The sequence below is a fragment of the Cervus canadensis genome, chromosome 6 (genome assembly GCF_019320065.1).
Source record: "Cervus canadensis isolate Bull #8, Minnesota chromosome 6, ASM1932006v1, whole genome shotgun sequence".
Lineage (NCBI taxonomy): Eukaryota > Metazoa > Chordata > Mammalia > Artiodactyla > Cervidae > Cervus > Cervus canadensis.
The window spans coordinates 79,246,436-79,271,496 of record NC_057391.1 but is presented as its reverse complement, the minus strand read 5'-3'; the positions used below and the strand labels follow the sequence as shown (position 1 = coordinate 79,271,496).

Genomic DNA, 25,061 nt, shown 5'->3' with positions numbered 1-25,061 from the left:
TACTTTAAAAATTAACTATATAATGTATGTCTTTTTAAAAAATACAATCTATTTAGTTAAAGAGGCAAAATACACATTTGATTCTAAACTCAAGAAGTATAAAAAAGCATACAGTAAAAAACCTCCCACTTAACTCTCAGTTTCCTAACCCCCCAGGTTACCACTGGTCACTGTTCTCGGCAAGTCCTTTCAAAGTTTCCTTATTCGTACACGAGCAAATACAAATACATATTCTCATTCCCCTTGTCCACAGAAATGGTAGCACAAGAAATGCACTGTCCTATACTATGCTTTCTTTTTTAAACTGTATCTTAGAAAGTTTTCTACGTCAGTAAAGAATATCCTTATTCTCTTAAAAAATTGCTTTTAACCAGCTGCACAGCCAGTGTATGAAGATATCGTAATTTATTAGGCCAATCCCCTAGTGATGGACACCGAACTTGCTTCCAACTTTTTGCCATTTCAAACCTCACTGCAGTGAGGTTATTTCACACACGAAGGGGCATATTTATAGAATAACTTCACTGAAGTACAAGGTCAAAGTATATATTCACTTCAAATCCTGATTTATACAGCCAAAGAGCGCACTCAGCAATGCAGGAGAGTGCCTATTTCAACAAGCCCTTGTCTACATAGTAAGCTTGCAATGCCTGAATTTTTACCAAACTGATAGGTATTAAAATACAGGATCTCAGTTTAATTTTAACTTCTATGTCTCTTATCATTAGAAAAAAATGATCATTTTTTAAAATGAACTAAGTATTCATATACTTTGTCATTTCTTCTATTTGGCTTATGGTACTTTGTTTTAGTTAAAACTTTTTAATTTAACAAACAATGAATGCCAGTTATGTACAAGGACGTACCAGTCAACAAGACTGCCCTCGTGAACCGATTTCAAGTAGGGGAAGACAGCTAATAAACAAGATAACTACAGATTAGGATAGTACTACAGTAGGGTGATGTGATAAATACATAGAATGGGACTTTCAAGTAATGTGACCAGAGAATATCTTTCTGAGGACATGACATCTGAGCTGAGACCAGAAGGATGAAAAGATGTGAAAGAGCTTTTGTATTGTAAAGGATTAACTCAGCAGGTCAGGGGTGTCCAAAACCTGCATACACCAAAGGAAGATTTGGCCTGGCTCCTAGGAGATAAAAACCTTTAAGTCCTTGGAACAGCCTGCCTATTACGACTGTTTCTGTTTACATGAGGCCTTGGGTCACATTAACAATCTGATCCACGGTGGGAGTCTTGAGCCACATGATATCTGCTTGACCTTAGGAGGGGTTAGAGAACTATGTCTGGCCATGTTTACATGACCAACCCTGAATAAAACTCTGGGACACCCAGGCTCAAGTATGTTTTCCTGGTGAGCAGTACTCTCTGCATGTTGTCTCACACTGCTCCTGGGAGAATTAGGCACTTGTTTGCATGACTCCACTGGGACAAGACAATTGGAAGCTTGGGCCTGGTGTCTCCTGGATCCTTGCCCTTGTGCCTTTTTCTGTTGCTAACTTTAATCTGTGTCTTTTCACTGCAGTAAACTGTAACAGTGAGTAAAACAGCTTTTCTGAGATCTGTGGGTCCTTCTACTAGCTTATCACTGAACCTGAGCATGGTCTTGGGGAACCCTGATTATATGTGTACACTGAAAATCATAAAATATTCCTAAAAGAAATTAAAGATCAAAAGCAAAAATAGACAAATGGGACTACATCAAACTTTAAAACTTCTGTGCATCAAACAAACAAACAACAGAGTAAAAAGGCAACCAGAGAATGGAAGAAAATATGTGCAAATTATATATTTAATAATGGGTTAATATCCAGAATATATAAAAGACTCCTATAACTTAACAACAAAGAAACAAATAATTTGATTTTAAAATGGCAAAAGACTTGAACAGACATTTTGATAGACATTTCTAAGAAGAATATATACAAATGGCCAACAAGCACAAAAAAGATGCTCATGTTACTAATCAGAGAAATTCAATTCAAAACTAAAATAACATCTCTTACACCCATTAGGATGGCTACTATCAAAAAACTCCCCAGAATATAACAAGGATTAGCAAGGATGCAAGGATGTTGAATCCCTTGTGCCCTATGGATGGGCATGTAAAAGGGTACAGCTGTGATAGGAAAGGATGCAGGTTCCTCAAAAAATTAAAAACAGAACTGTCATATGGTCCAGCAATTCTACTTCCAGGTAGAGATCCAAAAGAATTGAAAGCAGTATCTCAAAGAGATATTGTATTTCACACCCAAGATCACTGCAGCACTATTTTCAAGAGCCAGGAGACAGAAGAAACTCAAATGTCTAAGATTAGATGGATAAAGGAAATGTAATACATATGTACAACAGAGTACTACTCAGCCTTAAAAGCGAAGGAAATCTTGTCACTTGCTAAAACATGAATGAACCCTGAGGACTATACTATGAAATGCATAAGCAAGTTACAAAAAGACAAATACTGCATGATTCCACTTATATAAAGTATCTAAATTAGTCTAACTTGAAAAAAAAAAAAAAAGCATAACTGTGTTTGTTAGGGGCTCTGGGGACAGGGAAATGGGGCTATACTGTTCAACAGGTGCAGAGTATTAGTTTTGCAAGTTGAAAATGTTTTAGAACTCTATTGCACCATAATGTGAATATAGTTAACACTACTGAGCTGCACATTTAAAAATGGTTAAGATGGGAACTTCCCTGGTGATCCAGTGGTTAGGAATCCACCTGCCAATGCAGGGGACCTGGGTTCAATCCTTGATCCAGGAAGATCCCATGAGCTGCAAAGCAACTAAGCCCATGCACCACAACTACTGAGCCAGTGCCCTAGGGCCTGCACTCTGTAACAAGAGAAGACACTGTAAGGAGAAAACCACACACCGCAAACAGAAAGTAGCACCCACTGCTCACCACAACTAGAAAAGCCCCCACACAGCAACAGAGACCGAGCGCAGCCAAAAATTTAAAAAATACATAAATTTCAAAAAATAGCATCTCATGTCCTCAATCACAATTAAAAAAATTTTTTTAAGACCTAAATAAATGTAGAGCTATACTGTGTGTTCAAGGATTAAAAGGCTCAATACTAAGGTGTCAATTCTACCAACATTCTCCCTCCTCCCCCCGCCAACTGATCTGTAAATTCAATGCAATCTCAATCAGCTTTTCTATAGTAATGTTTATTAAGTTAACACAGGAAATAGGGGCTTCCCTGGTGGGTCAGTGGTAAAGAATCTGCCTGCCAATGCAGGAGACATGATGATTCAGGAAGATTCCACATGCTGCAGAGCAACTAAGCCTCTGAGCCACAACTATAGAGCCTGTGCTCTAGAGCCACGGAGCTGAAACTACTGAACCCACCCACGTCCCACAGCTACTGAAACCTGTGCACCACACCGCCCGTGCTCCCCAACAAGAGAAGCCACTGCAGTGAGAAGCCTGTGCACAACTGGACTAGCTCCCGCTGGCTACAACTGGAAAAGAGCCTGTGCAGCAATGAAGACCCAGCACAGCCAAAATTAAACAGATAAATTTATTTTTTAAAAAGGAAAATACAGGAGGATGTCCAAAACAACTCTGAAAGTTGGAGAACTAATGCCACATCTCATACAGTTATAGTTCTCAAAAAGATGTTGTACTGGCACAAATATACTAAGCAGAGTCCAGAAACAGCCTGACACATATGCACAACTGATTTTTGCCAAAGGATAGTCTTTTTCAACAAACAATGCTGAAACAACTGGATGTCCAACTGGAAAAAGTCAACTTTAATCCGTACCTCATGCCATATACAAAAAATTATACTCACAATACAGACCTAAATGCAAACCCTAAAACTATAGTTTCCAGAAGGTAATATAAGAAAAAACTTTTGAGAACTTGAGTGAAACAAAGATTAAAAAAAAAAAAGAGACCCACAAAAGGAAAAAATAGATAAAAGAGATTTCATCAATATTTATACTGATCTATTTCTGCCCTTTAAAATACACTGCTAAAAAAAAAGAAAAAAAATAAAATACACTGCTAAGAAAATAAAAAGATAAGCCACAGACTGGAAGAAAATATCTGCAAATCACATATATCATAGAGGACGTGTATCTGGAATATATAAAACTCAGTAAGAAAACAAACAACCCCAAACCTCCCAGAAAAAGAAAGAGAAAAGAAACAACCCAATTTAAAAACCAAGCAAGGGATCTGAACAGATACTTCACCAAAGATATTGGGAAGACAAGCAGATGAAGAGACACTTCACATCATTATTCAGAGAAATGTAAATTAAAATCACAATGATATTAGTACCCATTTACTAGAATGGCTAAAAGACTGACAAGACTGTGCCAAGCACTGCCGAGGATGTGGAGGAACTGGAACCCTTGTACTAGTGCAAAGTCACTGCACCAGTGCAGTGCAAAGTTACACAATCAATTTGGAAAGCAGTTTGACAGTATCTTAAAAAAGTATATACTTTCTACACTGGAACACATTCTACTCTTAGGCATTTACTCAAAATAAATGAAAGCAATATGTCCAATCAAAGATCTGTACATAAATGTCCACAACAGCTTTATTTGTAATAACCCAAAACCAGAAACAATGTAAACATCCATAAACAAGTGAATGGATTAAAAAAAAAAAAACCTGTGGTATATCCATATAATGGAATGCAACACTGCAATAAAAAGGAACTGCTGATACAGGCTATACCACTGATGAATCTTGAAATAATTACACTGCATGAAAGCAGCCTTACAAAAGTTATGTACAAAAAAAAAGTTATGTACAGTATGATTTCATTTATATAAAATTCTGGAAAATGAAAACTAGAATACAGTGACAAAAATTAGTAAGTGGTTGCCTGACAGAGAGCAGTTGGGCAGGGACAGGAGGGAGAGATTACGAGGGAAAGGAAACTTACAGGTGATGGTTATATTCATTATCTTGACTGCAGTGGTGGTTTACATGGTATACATGTATGTCAAAACCGATCAAATTGTATACTTTAAATGTATACTTAAAATATGTGCAGTTAACTGTGTGATAATTATTCTTTAATAAAGCCGCTTTTCTTAAGTGTTTTTCAAAAGAGGTGAAGAGGTGTGTAGGTCCTTTGAAAAGTGTCATATTAGAAAGTGACAGAAATACTAAGAGATTTCCAAAATGTAAAGTCTCGGTTAAATATTAGAATGATGACTTAGCATTATTTTTAAGGCTAATTAAAAACATTTTTTTTAATTATGAAAAAGTTAAAGTAAATATGTCAAAAGTGTATATTATAAAGCCCATGTGGAAAAATTTAAAATAAATACTGTCAAAAGTGTATAACAAAGTCCCATGTGTACTTTGCATATGTGCTCAGTCCCTCAGCTGTGTCCGACTCTCTGCGACCTCTTGGACTGAAGCACACCAGGCTCCTTTGTCCATGGGACTTTCCAAGCAAGAATACTGGAGTGGGTTGCCACTTCCTCCTCCAGGGGATCTTCCCGATGTGTCTCCTTCATCTCCTGATTTGGCAGGCAGATTCTTTACCACTGAGTCACCTGGGAAGCTCATGTGCACCTGACCTTCAATTATGGCATCTCAAGGTTAAATCTTAATCCATTTGTATTCCCACCCATTTTGCCCCTAGTTTTATTTTGAGGCAAACTCAGACATATCATTTCCTTCATAAATATTTTAGTGTTAATATATATTTCTAAAAGATAAGATAAGAATATAAAGGCCTCTTTGTATATGTGGCTTGGTAACTCATTTCTTTCTTTTTAAAAAAAAAATATCTCTCTTGATTTATTTGGCTGCACCAGGTCTGACTTGCAGCATGTGGGATCTAGCTCCCCAACCAGGAATTGAACCCAGGCCCCCTGCACTGGGAGTTTGAAGCCTTAGCCATTGGACCAACAGGGAAGTCCTCATTTCTTTATTAATTAAAAGAGAAAACAAAAAACTTTAGTTTTTAGAGCAGTTTTAGGTTCAGAACAAAACTGAGCGGAGAGTACAGAGAGTTCCCATAATACGCCTTGCCCCCAGCAATCTTCCCCACCAACATCCTACACCCAAGTGGTACATTTTCACAATCAACCAATCTTCATTGGCACATTATCACCTAAAATCCATAGTTTACTTCAGGGTTCACTCTTGGTACTGTATAGTCTCTGGGTTTTGAAAAATGTGCAATACATGCATCTACCATAGTACCATACAGAAGAGTTTCACTGTCCCCAAAATCCTGTGTTCTGCCTATTTATCCCTCCCTTCCCGCTATGCTCTGGCAACCAAGGATCATTTTACTGCTTTCAGTTTTGCCCTTAGAGACTATTTTTAAGGTTCAGAAAAACCAGTGTTGTAGCCACTATAAACGGTTTCATTTCAGTGGCAAAGCCAGGATTACTCACTACACAAATGTTGTAAGGTTCAGGGAGGGCGGGGTCCTATTGGAAGTGGCCAGTATGTGGGAAGTGAGTTCCTATGAAGCCACATTCCCCAGAGCTCCTACACTGTGAAGTCAGAGGCTTCATTTTAATTTTCTCCTTTCACTTCAGAACATGTACAAGTCCAACCACTGAACACATGTGGACCCTCAGGCAGGGAGAGTAGTTCTTGGGCAGCAAAGATCGTGGAGGTATTTTTGAGTGTGTTGGGAGGGGGAGGGGAGGTACTTTTTAATAGAGCGTGCTCGCCCATCTGGGTTTTTTTTTAAACCTTGTTTTCTGCCTGCCTGTCCTTGGCTTTTAGTTTTATTTCTGTAGTTAAAAGAAATACTATAAATATAAGTTTACAAACATTTTTAGAAGTTTGAAAAAATGTTATCAACTTGTGTTTATAAATAGAAACTCAGCATCCTCCCTAATCTCTGCTCCACAGCATGAACATGGTGAGCAATCTGACGTACTTTCAGACACTTTTATAGCCATGTTCTGCAATCTGCTTTGCCAATATACCTCAACTTACACATTATAGTAGCAAAAAGAAATAATTTTTAAAAAATTACAGTAGCAGCACAGTAATAACCACGATAATAATTACTAAGATTTATTGACCATGTATGTGTGAGACACTCTGCTAAGCAGTTCAGGTGAGTCATCTATTTAATCCTTATAAAACTGAGTTAATATTCTAAACTTCATTTAACAGATAAAGAAACTGATGCTTAGAGAGATCAGATAGTTTGCCAAAGATCCCACAGCTAAGAGGTTCCAGAGCTGAGATTCTACTTCAGACAGTTTAGTCAGAAGATCCTACTATTCTCCATTAACTTATAATATTGACTGGGTAAACCATAAGACAGATTATCTCAAAATTCTCAGTTATAAATATTTCAATGAATATTCCTGTCTATATTTCCTGGTATTCTTATGGAAATGTTTTTATAGGATAAGCTTCTAGAAGTGGTCATACTTGGTCAAAACGTACATGCATTTCTTTCTTTCTTCTTTGGCCGTACCTCAAGACATGTGGAATTTCCCCTACCTAGGATCAAATCCATGTCTCTGCAGTGGAAGCTCAGAGTCTTAACCACTGGAGTGCCAGGGAAGTCTAGTATATGCATTTTTAGATTTAATTGCCAGATTATCTGCAAAAGGCATGTGTATGTAGAAGACTTTTTGACAGCTTGCCTCCAAATAAAGACAAATTTTAACTCCTATGCACGCCAAATGAAGAGTGCCTATTTTCCCATACCTTCAGTAGCAATAAGAATCAAGCCTTGCTCACTGAAAGGCAAAAGACAAAGGTTTTCATTTCTATGTCTGATTACTAGTATGGTTGATTTATTACCATTTATATTTCTTTTTCCTCCTCCATATATGTATACTGCTCATCAGTTCAGTTCAGTCACTCAGTTGTGTCCAACTCTGCAATCCCATGGACTGCAGCAGGCCAGCCTTCCCTGTCCATTACCAACTTTCGGAGCATACTCAAACTCATGTCCATTGTGTCGGTGATGCCATCCAACCATCTCATCCTCTATCATCCCATTCTCTCCCTGCCTTCAATCTTTCCCAGCATCAGGGTCTTTTCCAATGAGTCAGGTCTTTGCATGAGGTGGTCAAAGTATTGGAGCTTCAGCTTCAGCATCAGTCCTTCCAATGAATATTCAGGACTGATTTCCTTTAGGATGGACTGGTTGGATCTCCTTGCTCTCCAAGGGACTCTCAAGAGTCTTCTCCAACACCACAGTTCAAAAGTATCAACTCTTTGGTGATCAGCTTTCTTTATAGTCCACCTCTCACATCCATACATGACTAGTGGAAAAACCATAGCTTTGACTAGACGGACCTGTTAGCAAAGTAATGTCTTTGCTTTTTAATATGCTATCTAGGTTGGTCATAGCTTTTCTTCCAAGGAGCAAGTGTCTTTTAATTTCATGGCTGAAGTCACCATCTGCAGTGATTTTGGAGCCCCCCCAAATAAAGTCTCTCACTGTTTCCCCATCTATTTGCCATGAAGTGATGGGACCAGATGCCGTGATCTTAGTTTTCTGAACACTGAGCTTTAAGCCAACTTTTTCACTCTTCTCTTTTCACTTTCAAGAGGCTAAAGAGCCTCTAAAGAGTTCTTCACTTTGTGCCATAAAGGTGGTGTCATCTGCTTATCTGAGGTTACTGATATTTCTCCCAGGAATCTTGATTCCAGCTTGTGCTTCATTCAACCCAGCATTTTGCATGATGCACTCTGAATATAAGCAGGGTGACAATATACAGCCGTGACGTACTCCTTTTCCGATTTGGAACCAGTCTGTTATTCCATGTCCAGTTCTAAGTGTTGCTTCTGACCTGCATACAGATTTCTCAGGAGGCAGGTCAGGTGGTCTGGTATTCCCATCTCTTTCAGAATTTTCCACAGTTTATTGTGATCCACACAGTCAAAGGCTTTGGTGTAGTCAATAAAGCAAAAGTAGTTTTTCTGTTTATCTCTTTTAGTAATTTGTTTCTGAGTTATGTCCCTTTTAACTTCATAAGCCCCTGTGCAAAGATGACACGCAAATTCGTGAAACGTTCCATATTTTTAAGAATGAAACTAGAACACTTTCTAACACCATACACAAAAATAAACTCAAAATGGATTAAAGATCTAAATGTAAGACCAGAAACTATAAAACTCCTAGAGGAAAACAGGCAAAACACTCTCCGACATAAACCACAGCAGGATCCTCTATGACCCACCTCCCAGAATATTGGAAATAAAAGCAAAAATAAACAAATGGGACCTAATTAAAATTAAAAGCTTCTGCACAACAAAGGAAACTATAAGCAAAGTGAAAAGACAACCTTCAGAATGGGAGAAAATAATAGCAAATGAAGCAACAAAGAATTAATCTCAAAAATATACAAACAACTCCTGAAGCTCAATTCCAAAAAAATAAATGACCCAATCAAAAAGTGGGCCAAAGAACCAAACAGACATTTCTCCAAAGAAGACATACGGATGGCTAACAAACACATGAAAAGATGCTCAACATCACTCATTATCAGAGAAATGCAAATCAAAACCACAATGAGGTACCATTACACGCCAGTCAGGATGGCTGCTATCCAAAAGTCTACAAGCAATAAATGCTGGAGAGGCTGTGGAGAAAAGGGAACCCTCTTACACTGTTGGTGGGAATGCAAACTAGTACAGCCACTATGGAGAACAGTGTGGCGATTCCTTAAAAAACTGGAAATAGAACTGCCATATGACCCAGCAATCCTGATGCTGGGCATACACACTGAGGAAACCAGAATTGAAAGAGACATGTGCATCCCAATGTTCATCGCAGCACTGTTTATAATAGCCAGGACATGGAAGCAACCTAGATGCCCATCAGCAGATGAATGGATAAGAAAGCTTTGGTACATTTACACAACGGAATATTACTCAGCCATTAAAAAGAATACATTTGAATCAGTGCTAATGAGGTGGATGAAACTGGAGCCTATTATACAGAGTGAAGTAAGCCAGAAAGAAAAACACCAATACAGTATACTAACACACATATATGGAATTTAGAAAGATGGTAACGATAACCCTGTATGCGAGACAGCAAGAGAGACACAGATGTGTTGAACAGTCTTTTGGACTCTGTGGGAGAGGACGAGGGTGGGATGATATGGGAGAATGGCATTGAAACATGTAAATTATCATATGTGAAACGAATCGCCAGTCCCGGTTCGATGCATGATACAGGATGCTCGGGGCTGCTGCGCTGGGATAACCCAGAGGGATGGAACGGGGAGGGAGTTGGGAGGGGAGTTCAGGATGGGGAACACATGTACACCCATGGTGGATTCAAGTCAATGTATGGCAAAACCAATACAATGTTGTAAAGTAAATAGGTATATCTGTCACTAGGTATATAAGCCTTTGCCCAGTTTGTTTTTTCACTTTGTTCATGGCAGTTTTTGCCACACAGAAGTTTATTATTCTATATTGCTGAATATGAACTTAGATTATTTAATAAGGAAAACAGCTTGTTCTTACTTTTTTCATCAAATATTATTTCATGTATATATTCCTATGTACCAAGTCAAAGGCCTAAAAATTAACACTGTATTCCATTACATTGATATATTTATAATCTTCATGTTATTTACTTACTTTACATATTTATTGATAAGAAAAAGCATTGTGGGAGGGAGGTTCAAGAGGGAGGTGATGTACATATACTTATGGCTGATTCATGTTGTTGTATGGCAGAAACCAATACAACATTGTAAAGCAATTATCCTCCAATTAAAGGGTTTCCCTGGTTGTGCAGTGGATAAGGATTCACCTGTCAATACAGGAGACTTGGGTTTGATCCCCAATCTGGGAAGATCCCACATAGATGCAGAGCAACTACGCCCACGAGCCAGAACTACTGAAGCCTGCACACTGCAGGGCGGCACATCACAATTACTGAGTCCACATGCTGCAACTACTGAAGCCCATGCACCTAGAGCCTGTGTTCTGCCACAAGAGAGGCCACCACAGTGAGAAATACGAGCATGGCAACTACAGAGTCGCCCCTACTCGCCACAGCTAAAAAGGCCTGCACAGCAACAGAGACCCAGCACAGCCAAAAATAAATAAATAAAATTATCTTTAAAAATAAATTAAAAAAAATAAAAAGTACCGATAAGACTTTATAGATACTGTTTGAAAGTTGTCTGTTGAAAGTGAAAGTCACTCAGTCATGTCTGACTCTTTGTGACCCCATGGACTATACGGTTCATGGAATTCTCCAGGCCAGAATACCGGAGTGCGTAGCCTTTCCCTTCTCCAGCAGACTTTCCCAACCCAGGGATCAAACCCAGGTCTCCCGCATTGCAGGTGGATTCTTTACCAGCTGAGCCACAAGGGAAGCCCAAGAATACTGGAGTGGGTGGCCTATCCCTTCTCCAGGGGATCTTCCCAACCCAGAAATCAAACCAGGGTCTCCTGCATTGCAGGCAGATTCTTTACTAGCTGAACTGTCAGGGAAGCCCTAGATGTTGTTTGGATTTCCACAATTAGAAATGTGAGGCTCCTAAGTCTGCACTGCAGAAAAAATGAGAAGAGTAGCTGAACTAAAAAACTGGCAAGTGAAGTGGAAAACTTGAAAATATTTATTAATCATACGCAATGTTTCCAACAGCATGCAGAATTCTATCCAGCACCTGCCCAAGCTTTGAGATTGCCCAGAGTTAGAGCTTTAACCAGTACTCCATCATCAAAGAAGGTTGTCATTTCCCTGAACAGTTGACATAACTGGTGAGAGATAATATTACACATTTACGGTGCTGTTATGTGTGGCTTGAACCCAGAGCTTGTTTGTTTTTTTTTTTTAAACAAACTATTAAGATCTGTGCCAAAGACCTCTGACTTACTCTCATGCAAAAACAAGCATGTTTTTCTGGAGGTCACCCCAAGATTTTAAGTTCTTTTTTCTCTTTACTTCATTTTGATATGAGTGGGAAGGAAAACCAATTTATTACCATGAACAGGACAATATCATCATCCAAAGGCTGACTGGTTAAGCCTGTGAACCTCATTCAGCTTAAATTTAGATCACGCCTTTCACTTATTTTTTTCTCAAGGTCCCAAGTACTTAATCACCTTTAAACATCTTCTATGTCTGCATTTTGATTAATTTCATACGATTTCTCACACTTTAAAAAAGTGACCCACCATCATCTAGAAAATGAGAGGGTTAGTTCTACCAGCTTATGATTTCTTAATAACTTAATAAAGTTCTCTGCATTTAGTCTTTTGAATTCAGAAAAGATACTGCAAATGACCTTGTTTATAAAGACCAGACACATTTTAATGCTGTAAATTCAGCAGAACTGAAGGTAACAATCTGCATGTATTCCTCAGCAATTGCTTTACAGAGTATTATCATTGACCTTTTAATGAATTTCTACGTTAAGACTTCTTTTTTAGTTGGCAAATAACCGATTTTTTTTCTTTCTATTCTAAATCAAAAAGGCTGTTGACAATTAATTGCCTTCAGGACTAGATAATTTGGGTCAGAATAAACTAATGAGAATTAAAATATTGAATATTCAATTTATAAATCTAATTGTTTTTCTTCAAGGTCGCCTTCCCTTTAAATCGTTATTCAAATACAGTGGCTCTCAAATTATGGTCCCTGGACCAGAAGCATTGGCAGGATCTGGGAAGTAGTCAGAAATGCAAATTCTCTGGCCCTATACCAGACCTACAAAATCAGGAATTCTGGGTTTCAGGCCAGAGAATTTGTTTTAACAATTCTTCCAGGGGACTCCAATTTGAAAATCACTGCTGTAACATATTTTAAAAGGCTTAATTAACAATATAAATGAATTTTAGACTTACTTTAAAAAAATGACTTCTTTGTATCTCAGAAAAGCAAAAAGGCCTCAGCTAATCCATGATAAGGGATGTTAAGTTTATATCAAATCAAAACATGAACTCTACCCATCAAAATTTTGCACCAGAAAATAAAACTTTACAAATTAATAGGCAGTTCAATGGTTAAGAATCCACCTACCAACTTGGTCCAGGAAGAGTCCTACATGCCATGGGGCTGAGCCTGTGTGCCACAACTACTGAAACCCTCACACCTAGCTCCAAAACAAGAGAAGTCACTGCAATGAGAAGCCTGTACATCACAACTAGAGAGTAGCCCTGTGCTCACAACTAGCGAAGTGCTCAGCAAATGACGATCCAGTGCAGCCAAAATTAAATAGAAAACAAAGAACTTCAGTTATTTAACAGCTTACAAGCTTTGCCCTTCGTCAAAAACACTTGAGTTATTTAGTCAGTCTACCTTCCAGTCTCCAGTCCCTCTAGACATGGCCAACCAACAGCAAAAACATGAAGTCCACTCTAGCTTCCAGCAGAGGTGGCGCGTAAACTAATGGAAATCAGTTAACATTTTTGGTTGAAGCAGGACACGCATTCTTCAGAGAGAAATAAATAAAATGGATTCTCCGCTTGGTTCTCGTGACATGCCAAACTATCATTTGACAGCTGTTCTACATAAAAATTGGAGCTCTGCCCCACATGGTGACAGCAGTGTAGATAATGACATGGTGTCAAGAGCAGTGATGTGACGGCCAAGGAGGGTCTAGAGAACAGGGCACCCTCTCACACAAAAGATGAAGTCCTTATGCAACTGAGATTCACTTCAGATTTTTATTTGCAGAAACAAAATTTAAAATTTTCTCTTGTTAATGTGAGAAAAAAACCCAAAACCTCTTTGTTCTTTGGCAGGGAGATTTGTACTGAACTGGTTTAGAGACACTTGGTCATTAAATTCTAAAGTCAGCTCAGAAACATGAATAAGGTTCTGGCTTTAGAGATTTTATAACCTAGTAAGGCTAACAAGCATAAAAAAGTCAAAACTGAAAACTAAAAACTGAAAAGGTGAAACAAGGTAACTCCTCTCATTTGTTACCAGCAGGAGTTAAGATGTTTTATATGGGCTAGTTTTCTAGAAAATGAAAGTTTGCTTAAAGTTTAAGTCCAAAAAGTCAGTATTTTTATGAAACCTCTTTATAAAGCACGGTAAACATTTCAGTCTTTTAAATGGAAACTGACAAACACAACTGAAGCTTTTATCAGTGGCAAGGACAGAATATAAATTCCAATGACCAAGACCTCAGGCTATCATGCTTTTCCGGTTTCTCTGACATCAGTTGCTCTCCTTTCCCCACTACTGTTCGTTCAGTCAGTCATCATGGGCACCTTGAAGGCTTTTGCTCCTTTCCACAGATATTCCCCACCTAGCATATTCTCCTCTTGTGACCTTCCTTCACATCCAAAAATTCTCCTCTTTAAAAATACATTTCTTTTTAAATTATGAGATTACTGTATTATTAAACATGTGGAAAAAACAAAGGGGAAAATCACCCAAATCATCCATCTTTTCCTTGTCGGGCTTTTATTGTATGGACATAAAACAATAAATGGAACAGCTGAACATTAGCTGGACTACACAGAAATTTCTAAAATAGTTTACTTCAGTTCAGTCTGTCTTTATAAGATATAGAAAACTTTATTTTCATATTCAGGCCTGCTGAATATTTCTTTTAAACTTTTTTTTTTTTGGCCATGCCATGCAGCACACTGATCCTAGTTATCCAACCATGGATCAAACCCACACCCATTGCATTGGAAGTGCCTAGTATTAATCAGTGGACCACCAGGCAAGTCCCTTTAAGACTATTTTTAATTGAAAAACATACAATGGTTTTCATTTTTAAAAGGAAAGTATAATTCACCTATTACCTAGTCTGTAAGGAAGTTATTCACTCTCTTTTCAGCTTCAAAAATATTTGTAAATGAATATTCTTTTCTTTCTGTAATACCTAGTGTAAAATTGCATGTTTGTGTACTCTAAAGATAGAGTCATATAGATAAGTACTTCAATAGCGCAGCTATTCAAAGGAGGGGAAGACAGAAGGAAAACTTGCTCATTTATGATAAATGTCCCTAAAATGCCAGGCCCTAAAGCTGCATAATGTTTGTGAGAGCACCGAGTATGAGTCCAGCACACTGAAGACATTCAGTATGCTGGTTTCATCTCCTGCGGGCAGACGAGTGACCTTTAACTTGTTAGTTGTGGAATCTTTTGTTTAAAGGGATCCATGGAAGATCGGTATGTGAAACAGACAAAACAGGAGCAGCTCTGGCTAAGGAAGGAGACCCAAGTCTGCGATTCCCACTTTTCTTCTCTCTTCTCTGAAATAACAGTTTGAAAATTAGTACAAAGTCTGCAGCATCCAACTTACACAGCCGTACGTACCCCAAGAACCTTCTAATTCAGCCCAGTCTAACTTTTCAAAAGGCCATTCCTAGGGAACAGCAAAAAGGAGAAAGTCAAGCTGCTGACACACAGCAGTGAAGTAAGTGTGTTGTCAGAACACTCCTTATTAACCATCCACCCAGACACGAAGGGCAACAGCCCCTCTTCCGTCCCATCAACCCCTCAGGTGTTCTCTTTCAGGGTTTCCCTTGATAGTCATTTTAAATTGATCTCACTTGTTTAAAATGCTCTAACAATACAGTGTGATCTGCTTCTGATGTCCCCAGACAGAGCCCCCTGTCGATTTACACTGTAGGACAACTCTTCTTCCACTAGTGCTACTTCTTCCATCAGTCACGACTTCCCAGTTGGCTCTTCTCGAATCCTAAGCACCCATGGAAGTTTCCTTTGGGAAGCCTTCCTCCCACATTTTGACCCTTAACTGAATTCTCAATCTCTGGCCACCCAGTGCTGTAGTTCGCCCCTCAGTCCATGAACTAACCCTCTGCAGATCAGGCTGATAGTCCTCCAGCTTCTGTGGCTGCTTTTAGTGACATGCACACACTAGCCCATGAGACAGTCCATGCTCTTTCAGACACACAGCACTTGTGAGGAAGTTTCTCTTTCCTGATCCAGAACCTCTCTCCTTCCACCACTGGCTCTGCCCTCTGGTTGGCACAGGGGAAAGCTTGGCCCTGCTCCCCACCCCCTGCAGCCTATACGGCTTACAGTTGGCCTTGTGTTTTACCCCATTCTGGCTCCACCTCTAAAAATAATACCGCCGCCCCAGTCGTCTCATAGGCCATCTGTGAACTCTGCCTTCAACATGTAATGATTAGCTAGCAGAGGAGCAGGCAGCTCTGGTCTGTGTGTGGAGCTGCCGAGTCTCTGTTCCACGCACAGATTACATCCCTTTCCTTCTTCTCTCTTTGACCTCACCCAGGACTGCTACACTCAGCCCTGCATTCATCACTCTGTCAAGGAGCACTTACTGAGCACCGTCAAGAACCAGGCCGGCCAGGCACTAAAACACTAAAAGCAAATAAAATGTACTCAGCCCACAGAAGAGTAAGAGCAAGCTAGGCAGGGTAATAAACAGTTGGGGAAGTTGGAGAAGGCATCAAAGAGGGAGGTGATGTCTGAGCCAGGGAGGAACTGTATCAACAATCAAGACGCACGCAGCCTTGCGTCCCCTGCGCCAAATGGGACAGTGCTCTCCCTTACTTGAAGTTCAGCAAACATGTAAATTTGGTAAAGCTGACAAAGCCTGCTCAGTCCTGTGCCTCTCCTGAGCTGAGGGAGGGTGGTCAATGGATCCACAGTCTGAAAGGGTAGTTGCAGAGGTTGACACTGTACCTGGCCACGTACAGTATTGCTCAGGTGGTTGTCCTCGGACATCTGTGCATTCTGGAAGTAGGACAAGGGTGCGGGTAACTCTGTCATTGGAGCAACTGTATAGATATACTTTTTCACAGAAAACAGAGCCTCTTGGGGTTCTGAAAAAGGGAAAAAGAAAACAATCTTTTGTGCGTTACAATTATACTTTTATTCTGAAACGCTTTCACAAATGACTTTCAGCAAAAACAAACCTTTCTTTCATGTGTTCTCCTCCAGGCCACGCTTTCCAAGGACCTCACAGGCTGCTGTCACTTGCTGGCTCCTGGATTAGGTCTGGAACAGATTTTACTGGGTTACCCAGAGTTGGTTAAGTTCTAGTAAATCCATTCACACCAATTAAACACTTACAAGATTAATTTGTAAACCAGAAATGCATTACTATGCCAAGACCTTCAGTTGACAAACTTTTGTCAGCTCAAGTTACTTCTTGGTAATGGGTAGATCTGCTTGAGAAACCAAATATTTTCAATCACTATCATATCTAATGATTTCAGATCTAGAGCAAAGGGTGCTAAATGATCTTAAAGAATGTTCTTGTCAACATTCCTTTTCCAATCCACCTTAATTTATATCACCATGAAATTATGTTTTGTGCTTTTAATTTATTTTTATCATCTCATTGTTTCCTTTACCACAATGCTCCAAGGCAGCAGAACTAGGTAACATATATATTTTACAAAAGCAGAAGGAGACCAAGTTCAGTGACTTGCTTAAAAGCATTCAACTGGGCAGACCAGGACCAAAGCCACAGACTCCCGACCCCCAGCCTCGCCTCTGCCTCCTCGCACCGCCTTGCTCACACACATTACTCCATCTCCCAGACTTCACCCTCCCATGTGCCTGTCTAGGTACCTGAATGTCCATCAGCCAATTCCTTAGGACTTCAACTTTGCTTTTCATTCAAAGTCTTCAGAAATACAGAAGAAGAAAAAAATGGTTTGCATACCTAAGCAATACTCTAATTTAAAGCGTCTAAAACATTACCATGTACATACTTATATGAAAGCACATTGTCAATGTCGCTTCATTTCAGGATCTTCTATCCTCTAAATATTATTCTGCTTTCTTTTTTTTTTTTTGCTTTCTTATTCTAATGATTTTTTCCATAAAAAACTACATAAAACAACTTTTTCCTTTAGTAAAGGTACTGATTTCCAATTAACCCTTATCACCTATATTTGGATCATTTAAATCATGACAAATTCATAATCAAGGTATGCTTTCCTTTCTATCCCATGTATTTTTGGAGGGCCATGCCATGAGGCATTGGGGTCTTAATACTCCCACCAGGGATCAAAACCATGCCGCCTGCAGTGAAGACACAACTACTTAACCACGGGAGCACCAGGGAAATCCCTATCCTACATGCTTTTAAATACTGTGCCCACTTTTAACCTCCCCTCCAACTTCAGCCCATAGTAAGCTGGAGTGAGATCAAAAGATTGCAAATTAATATTAACTAAAAAAGATGTTAATTATATAATGAGATAATTCTGCCTAAAATATACAATATTAATTTGTTTTAAAAAATAAAATGAATAAATTATTTTAAAAATAAAATGAATTAAAATTAACAGTAGACTCAATGGTTACTTTTATGGGAATTGATCACCAGAAGGAGGTACACAGGAAGCTTTTGGAGTTATTGGTAATGTTTTGTTTCTTGATCTGGGTGCTAGTTACACAGAGGTATCAATCTGAAAATTCTCTGAGCTCTATACCTATGATCTGTGCACATTTCTATATACTTCAATTTCAAAAGTCAAATAGATTTTTGAAGGTTTAAACCTATATTTAGGGTTTTGCAACATGTATGCTAGCTTACCCAAATAGGAGGTGGATTCCAGCAGAGCAGTTGTATTCTCAAAGTACTGAAAGCAAATGTTCTGACCTCTGCTTCTAGATTTTTAAAAGTTGACTATCTAATTGAGAAGCTAAAGGCAAATGAGAAAGAAAAAGATATACCAAACTGAATGCAGAGTTCCAGAGAATAGCAAGAAGAGATAAGAAGACCTTCTTAAATGAACAAGACAAAGAAATAAGAGGAAAACAGTAGAACAGGAAAGACTAGAGATCTCTTCAAGAAAACTGGAGATGTCAAGGGAACATTTCACGCAAGGATGGACATGAATGTTAAAGACCTAACAGAAGCAGAAGAGATTAAGAAGAGATGGCAGGAATACACAGAAGAACTGTACAAGAAAGGTCTTAATGATCCAGAAAACCACAATGATGTGGTCACTCACCAAGAACCAGACATCCTGGAGTGTGAAGTCAAGTGGGCTGTAGGAAGCATCACTACGAACAAAGCTAGTGGAGGTGATGGAACTCCAGGTGAGCTATTTAAAATCCTAAAAGATGATGCTGTGAAAGTGCTGCACTCACTATGCCAGCAAATTTGGAAAATTCAGCAGTAGCCACAGGACTGGAAAAGGTGTTTTCATTCATATTAGGTATTGTAAGTAATCTAGAGATAATTTAATGTATACAGGAGAATGTGTATAGATTATATGCAAATATTATGCCATTTTATATAAAGGACTTGAGCATCCAAGGATTCTGTTAGCCATGGGGTGGAGGGGCTTGGTGGGAGTCCTGAAAGCACTTGTCCTCCATCCCCGCCCCCCACCAAAGGACAACTGTATTTAAGACACATCTGTATTTACATGTAAAACACTAAGGCTAAGGAAAGGTGAAAGAATCTGCCGGTGTACAATTATAGGGCAAGTAACAGCAATTCCAGAAGCCAAATATTCTGACACACACCCAGCCCAGGTCTTTTGCCAGTTCACCTGAAGAAAGCTCATGCCTCCACCGATGCATTAAAGATCACAATGCTGCAGGGTGACACTTCCTGGAAGAACTACCCATTATATGGAGCTCAGTAGGAAGTGGGGGTAGGCAACAGGGCTAGCTAGGTCTCCAGTCAGGCCTGGAGAACAAACAAACATTGTTGGTACAAAGAAAGGGGCAGGCAAAGCTAGATTTGATTCAGGGCCAGTAACAGCTGAAAACAATTGATGACTGCATGGAGAAGGCCAATGACCCACTGTCCCAGCAGTGTGGCAAAAAGACACTACTGGACCTTATAACATTACGAACAGTGCCCTGAGAACAAGAAAAGACAGTTGTTGGGAAGTGGGGATCTTTCACATGACCTGAATTGCAGAGGGAGTGGGAGTAGGGATCTAAGTGGATTTCGGTGTTTTCTCTCTCTGGCCATCTGCTAAAGATTTTTTGAGACTGATAAAGCACATCACTTCAATTCACTGCTATCCATTTCCTTTTTTCTCAAAACACTTGCTCAATCAGATAAAAGGAAAAAGAAATCCTTTTCTGATGGGCAGTTATAATTTCTTTCTATTATACATGAAGCCTAAAAGCCCCAGGAGAACACAAATAATCTCGAAGTTTAAATGTGAACAGAAAAACCTTCTATCCATCAGCATTTTAAAAAGTATCACAGGACCAATGCTTGAAATCCCCAAAAGAAGCTTATTAAAAATTCATTTAGGGACACACCAACAGAAAACTATGCTTCTGTCTCTCACTACATCCCAAGGTAACAAACTAAAATTAATAATTTGAAATTAATCTAAAACATCAGGAATACAGCCTAGAAAGACACTCAATTTTAAGAGATTAGAGAGCAAATAATCTCCCCAGTCCCACAAGAGGCTTCATGAAAGTGACAGGCCCTAAAAAGAGCAAGCATAGTGATACATCCAATTTGGTGATTTTTTCCCCCTGCTTCCTTCCTTCCCACTCTACTGTGAACCATCTGTGGTAGATTAGATTATTATTCAGCATATATTCACTGCCACCCACCCCCCAACATGCCCAAGAAAGGATGTTGAGCTTGGCTCTGTGAGTTGCTTTGGCCTCAAGGTGGGTGCAGTCTACTACCCACTCCATGCCTTTGGGCTCAACCTGACAACTTCCTTTGGTCATGGAATCTTGGCAAGTGCAGCACAGTTAAACTGTGTTTGTGCAGGGGGCCCTGCCTTCCTGTACTTCTGTTGTTCCCTCAAGAACTTATTTGGGTAGTCACTGCCCCTTCAGCCTGGGGCCCAGAACAAGGGCAAAGCAGAACTGCCTGAGAAGAAGAGTGAGAGTGAGTTACCTTTAAGAAGAGTGAGAGCTAACGCTCTAAGGCACTGAGTTTGGGGGAGGTCTACTATGTAGAGTTATTATGGTTGTCTTTAAATAATGATGGTTATGTGGGCTCAGAAGGTGCAATAAAAAATGAACAAAGACATAAACCTAAAATTCTTTATCTGAAACCCTTAGGACTAAACAGGTTTAGAATTTATATATTTTTTGGATTCTGTAAAGGTCAAAGTGAAAGTCGCACAGTCGTGTCCGACTCTTCGCGACCCCATGGACTATACAGTCCATGGAATTCTCCAGGCCAGAATACTGGAGTGGGTAGCCTTTCCCTTCTCAGGGGATCTTCCCAACCCAAGGATCAAATCCAGGTCTCTCGCACTACAACATGAGGCAAATGCCATGTTTTATAATGCTCCCCCAGGGTATTAGATAGAGCCACAAAACCAAACACACTAATAAATATGTGGTGAAATACACAGGAAGTCTTAAATTACATAAAGAGGTTCAGGTTAGAGTTTGCCGTCAAATGACTTAGGAGCTTTTGACCTGAGAACTGTGGATATGGGACCACGGTCCTGTATTATTACTTATATAGTTAAAGAGATTCTTTTCCTCTCAAATTTCCTTTCAGTAACTCTACATGAAAGATGTAATTAAAATGAGTCATTGTGGAAAATCTGTTGTGGAAATGGCAGAACACAACTAATCTTTAACAAAGAAAAGGACTATTCACAGTTAATTTGTAAATCATTGACTATTCTCAGCAATGCATTCTCTTGTTTGCTTTAGATCACCTTAAGGAACTGTACAAGGCATAGTCAAACATTAATACCCTTTAATCAACAAACACTTGTTGGGATTCTTCTACACAACCACACACTGTGGCAGGTACGAGGGGTGCTAGTGCATCCGATGATGCTTCTGGTCACTTAAGGCGCTTACTATCTAGAGGGGAAGACAGACAAGAATGTTTTTACATTAATAACATGTTGAAATAAAATTATTCAGCTGTACTGAGTTATATAAAATACATTATTCAAATTAATTTCACCTATTTCTACCTTTAAAAAATGTGCTCATCAGGTAAGATGGGGAGGGATGCGGGAGGGGGGATCAGGATGGTGAACACATGTAAATCCATGGCTGATTCATGTCAATGTATGGCAAAAACCACTACAATACTGTAAAGTAATTAGCCTCCAACTAATAAAAATAACTGGAAAAAAAATTTGCTCATCAGAAAACTTAAAACTGACCTTTGTAGCTCTCACATGATGTGTCTATTGGACAGTGCTGCTCTAAAGCTTCAGTTCTTTCTCCGACAAACAGGCTTAATACTGAAAATCCCTGACAACCTTTTCCTTCCTGAAGCTTCCCTCCCTTCCTCAGTTCAGTGACACTGCACCGTGGAGGTTCTCCTCCCACCACTCATTCCCCTCAGCTGGTTCCTTATCCTCTTCCACCCTCTCATTATAAGTGTTTCTAGGCTCTGCCTGGGCCTCCTTGTCACCCTCCTTTTCTTAGGCTTCTCCTCCACTGTTCCAAAATCAACTGGTAAGGCTATTTAAGGGACACACGTTTACAGCTCCAGGCCCGTCCACGGGATATTTCAACTACTGGCACTTGAAAAGTGATACTTCCAAACTGATTTCTCCTCTTCCAGACTCTTCTTTGCTCCTAGCTTTCTTATTCCTATGACTGTTTCCCCCATTTTCCAAACAAAGCCTCCTAGTCAACTTCACATTTTATTCCTTGCTTCTCAATTGACCGTCATATCCTTTTCATACTTTTCCTCCTTTCTAAGCCTCTGTCACCACCAAATTTTCATTATATCTCACCCGGATCATGCAAAAGTCACCTCAAATCTCTCACTCATTCTAGACCTTATGTACCTAAGGCAAAGTTCTTGTCACAAAACTTATTAAGAGCAAAGCTCAAAACACCTTCCAAATCTGCCTGGCATTGATTACACAAAGGAGAGGCACTATAAATTTTTCAGAATACATCCAAAAGAAACAAGTCTACCCTGAAATCTGAGGTAAAGCAGTGGGAGAGCAGCAGCTGAGGGAACCTGGATCTGAGGGAGGGGAAGGGGACCACAAAAGCCTTGCTGACAAACTTCCTATCTTTCCTGCTGGAATGATTCTCAGAGACCAACTCCAATCCCCCAGTTCTCCCCAAATGGAAATTCACGCAGCAGTCTAGGACCAGAGGCAGCCACTAACTTAAAATTCAGCACCAGGCCATATCCACCCAGAGGAAAGTATGCCCAGAGTTGTGATAACTATTTACCCATGGAAGATGAGCCAACGAATGTAAAAACAGATGATAGATGCCGCTTCTATCATCTACTTTTCTCTGGAGAGAGGAGGGTAAGAAGTGAGGAAATCCATGCACTCAATAAATAAGCTTCTTTTTCATTGTTAAGGGCTTGTTACTAAATGGAGGTGGGAGGGGGTTTACCTTGGCAGAACTCTGTAAATGAGTTAAAGGAGAATTGAAACTGGCTTTGGCAGGTGACTGAAATCAGCCAAATGCAGTCAGCTCCCAATCTCGTTCCTGTTTTTATTCTCCTTCATAAGAGTAATTTAAAGTGCACACTGGGTACCGGCCGCTTAGGATCCAGAGAGCCGCTCTTCGTAGTACACGCTCTGATATAATGCCCTCAATTCAACTCCGAGGGTGAAAACCTTTCCATGGTGAAACGTAACTCAAGTAACAAGATGCCTTTAACCAGATGTAATCTCCACCTGCCTCAAACTTGAGAGAATACTTATGACTTTTACAACGTACTCAGCCATATAGTGATTTGCCTTCCATTCTTATCTCCCACAGTAAACCTTGAACGCTTTATTCCGCTTGTCCAAAGCAGGCAAACAACGCTTGTAAAATTATTAAGGTGACTTTCCTACCAGAGAAGCAGATACTTATTTGAAAGGAATCTGCGGGATCAAAAAGCCAAGTATCTAAAATACAGACAAAGCACTGTACATATAAGCCTCGCGACAGTCCTGATTAAGGCAAAAGCATCAGACCTCAGTGTTTTCCGCCTCGAACTGAGACAGAAGGAAATTAGCCCTGAGTGCCACTCTCTTCCCCCGGACAAGGACACACTTAGGGGACGAGGCGTGGAGTTTCACCAGTTGCTCAACACGACCCAGCGCAAGGCGCTTCCTCTTTTCTCCCGCTCCAACTCCAGGCAAGACGGTCAATCCCCGCCCAAGGCACCTGCGCCCTGAACTGTCCTCGGGAAACCAGCACTTCCGTACCAAGGCTGAGGAGGGGAACTCTCTCTTCAACCGGACTGCGCGCCGCGCCCCGCGCAGGAGAAACGGGCCGCCCCTCCTGGTTCCCCACACGGGGTTCCTCGGTCCCCGCCCGACCGCGCCCCGCGCCTCATCCTCGAGGACACCGGCTCCGCGGCCCGGACGGCGACAAAGGGCCCGGCCCTGCCCGCAGCCGCCCGTACTGGCGCCGGATGTGAGGCGCGTTCCTGTCACCCCCAACTCCCCTTCGGGCACCTACCCTTTCCTCTCCGCCACCACCACCGGCCTCTAGCAGCCGAGGTTCCTTCCCGAGCATCCACTGTTTTGTTTCCGATGTGAAATCGCGGCCTTTGGAGCTGATGGCCCAGGCCCCACCCAAAAGGCTTCACCAGTGTCGTCACTTCCGGCCCGGGCGTCGTTGGTGACCCGCCCGCCGAGGGGCGTGGCCCTGGAGGGGTCCCAGCGGCGTAGAGGCGGGTCCCAGGGGGAGGGGGCGGAGCTTCCGGTGGTGGAGATTGAGGCGAGGGAGCTGGCGCTTCAGTCGGGCTTCTGACCTGGAGGGACACCCCGCCCCTGGCACACCAACCCCCATCCCCGTGGGCGCCAGCGCGGTAAACTAGACCCAGTGTGTGCCTCTCCCGGCCTACAAGTGATAGTACATTAAATCTAACGTTTCTTTCATTTCTCTACAGGACCTATCTGTACAGCGTTTCTCAATGCACATCAGCGGCACCGCAATCAAAAGGAAAAGCTAACAAATTGTAAATCCCTGTGCCCTCCACCCCCTCCCTAATGAATCAAGACTTTTGGTGGGTGAGAACCTTAGAAACTGCATTTTAAACAAACATCGTCTGGGATTCTTGGGTTCCAAGTTTAAGAACCTATCTTCCTAAATAGTAAGCTTTCAAAGCATGACTGTCTCATTTTTGTAATACCCAAATGTTACAGAGTAACTGGTGCACAGTGAGTTGCCCTATGATCCTTTGATTTTTTGCATCTGCCAGCTTTCCATTCAGATGGCTGTAAAAACAGTACCAGT

General features: G+C 40.5%; 1 protein-coding gene across 3 annotated transcripts in view; it reads right to left on the bottom strand.

Annotated features, from left to right (window-relative positions):
* The window catches only part of PSEN1 (presenilin 1), a 70,567-nt gene extending 46,130 nt beyond the window's left edge, over positions 1 to 24,437 (bottom strand). Inside the window, exons 1-3 of one of the 3 annotated variants that reach the window (XM_043472473.1) lie at positions 24,282 to 24,437; positions 16,838 to 16,919; positions 16,605 to 16,744 (exon numbers count right to left, since the gene is read on the bottom strand). In XM_043472473.1, the coding sequence (XP_043328408.1) occupies positions 16,605 to 16,691 (87 nt within the window). In that variant the 5' untranslated portion in view covers positions 16,692 to 16,744; positions 16,838 to 16,919; positions 24,282 to 24,437. Of the gene's footprint in view, positions 1 to 16,604; positions 16,745 to 16,837; positions 16,920 to 24,025; positions 24,150 to 24,281 lie in introns of those variants that run through there. The other 2 variants (XM_043472476.1, XM_043472475.1) reach the window with 2 other exon arrangements.
* Positions 24,438 to 25,061: the final 624 nt, after the last annotated feature.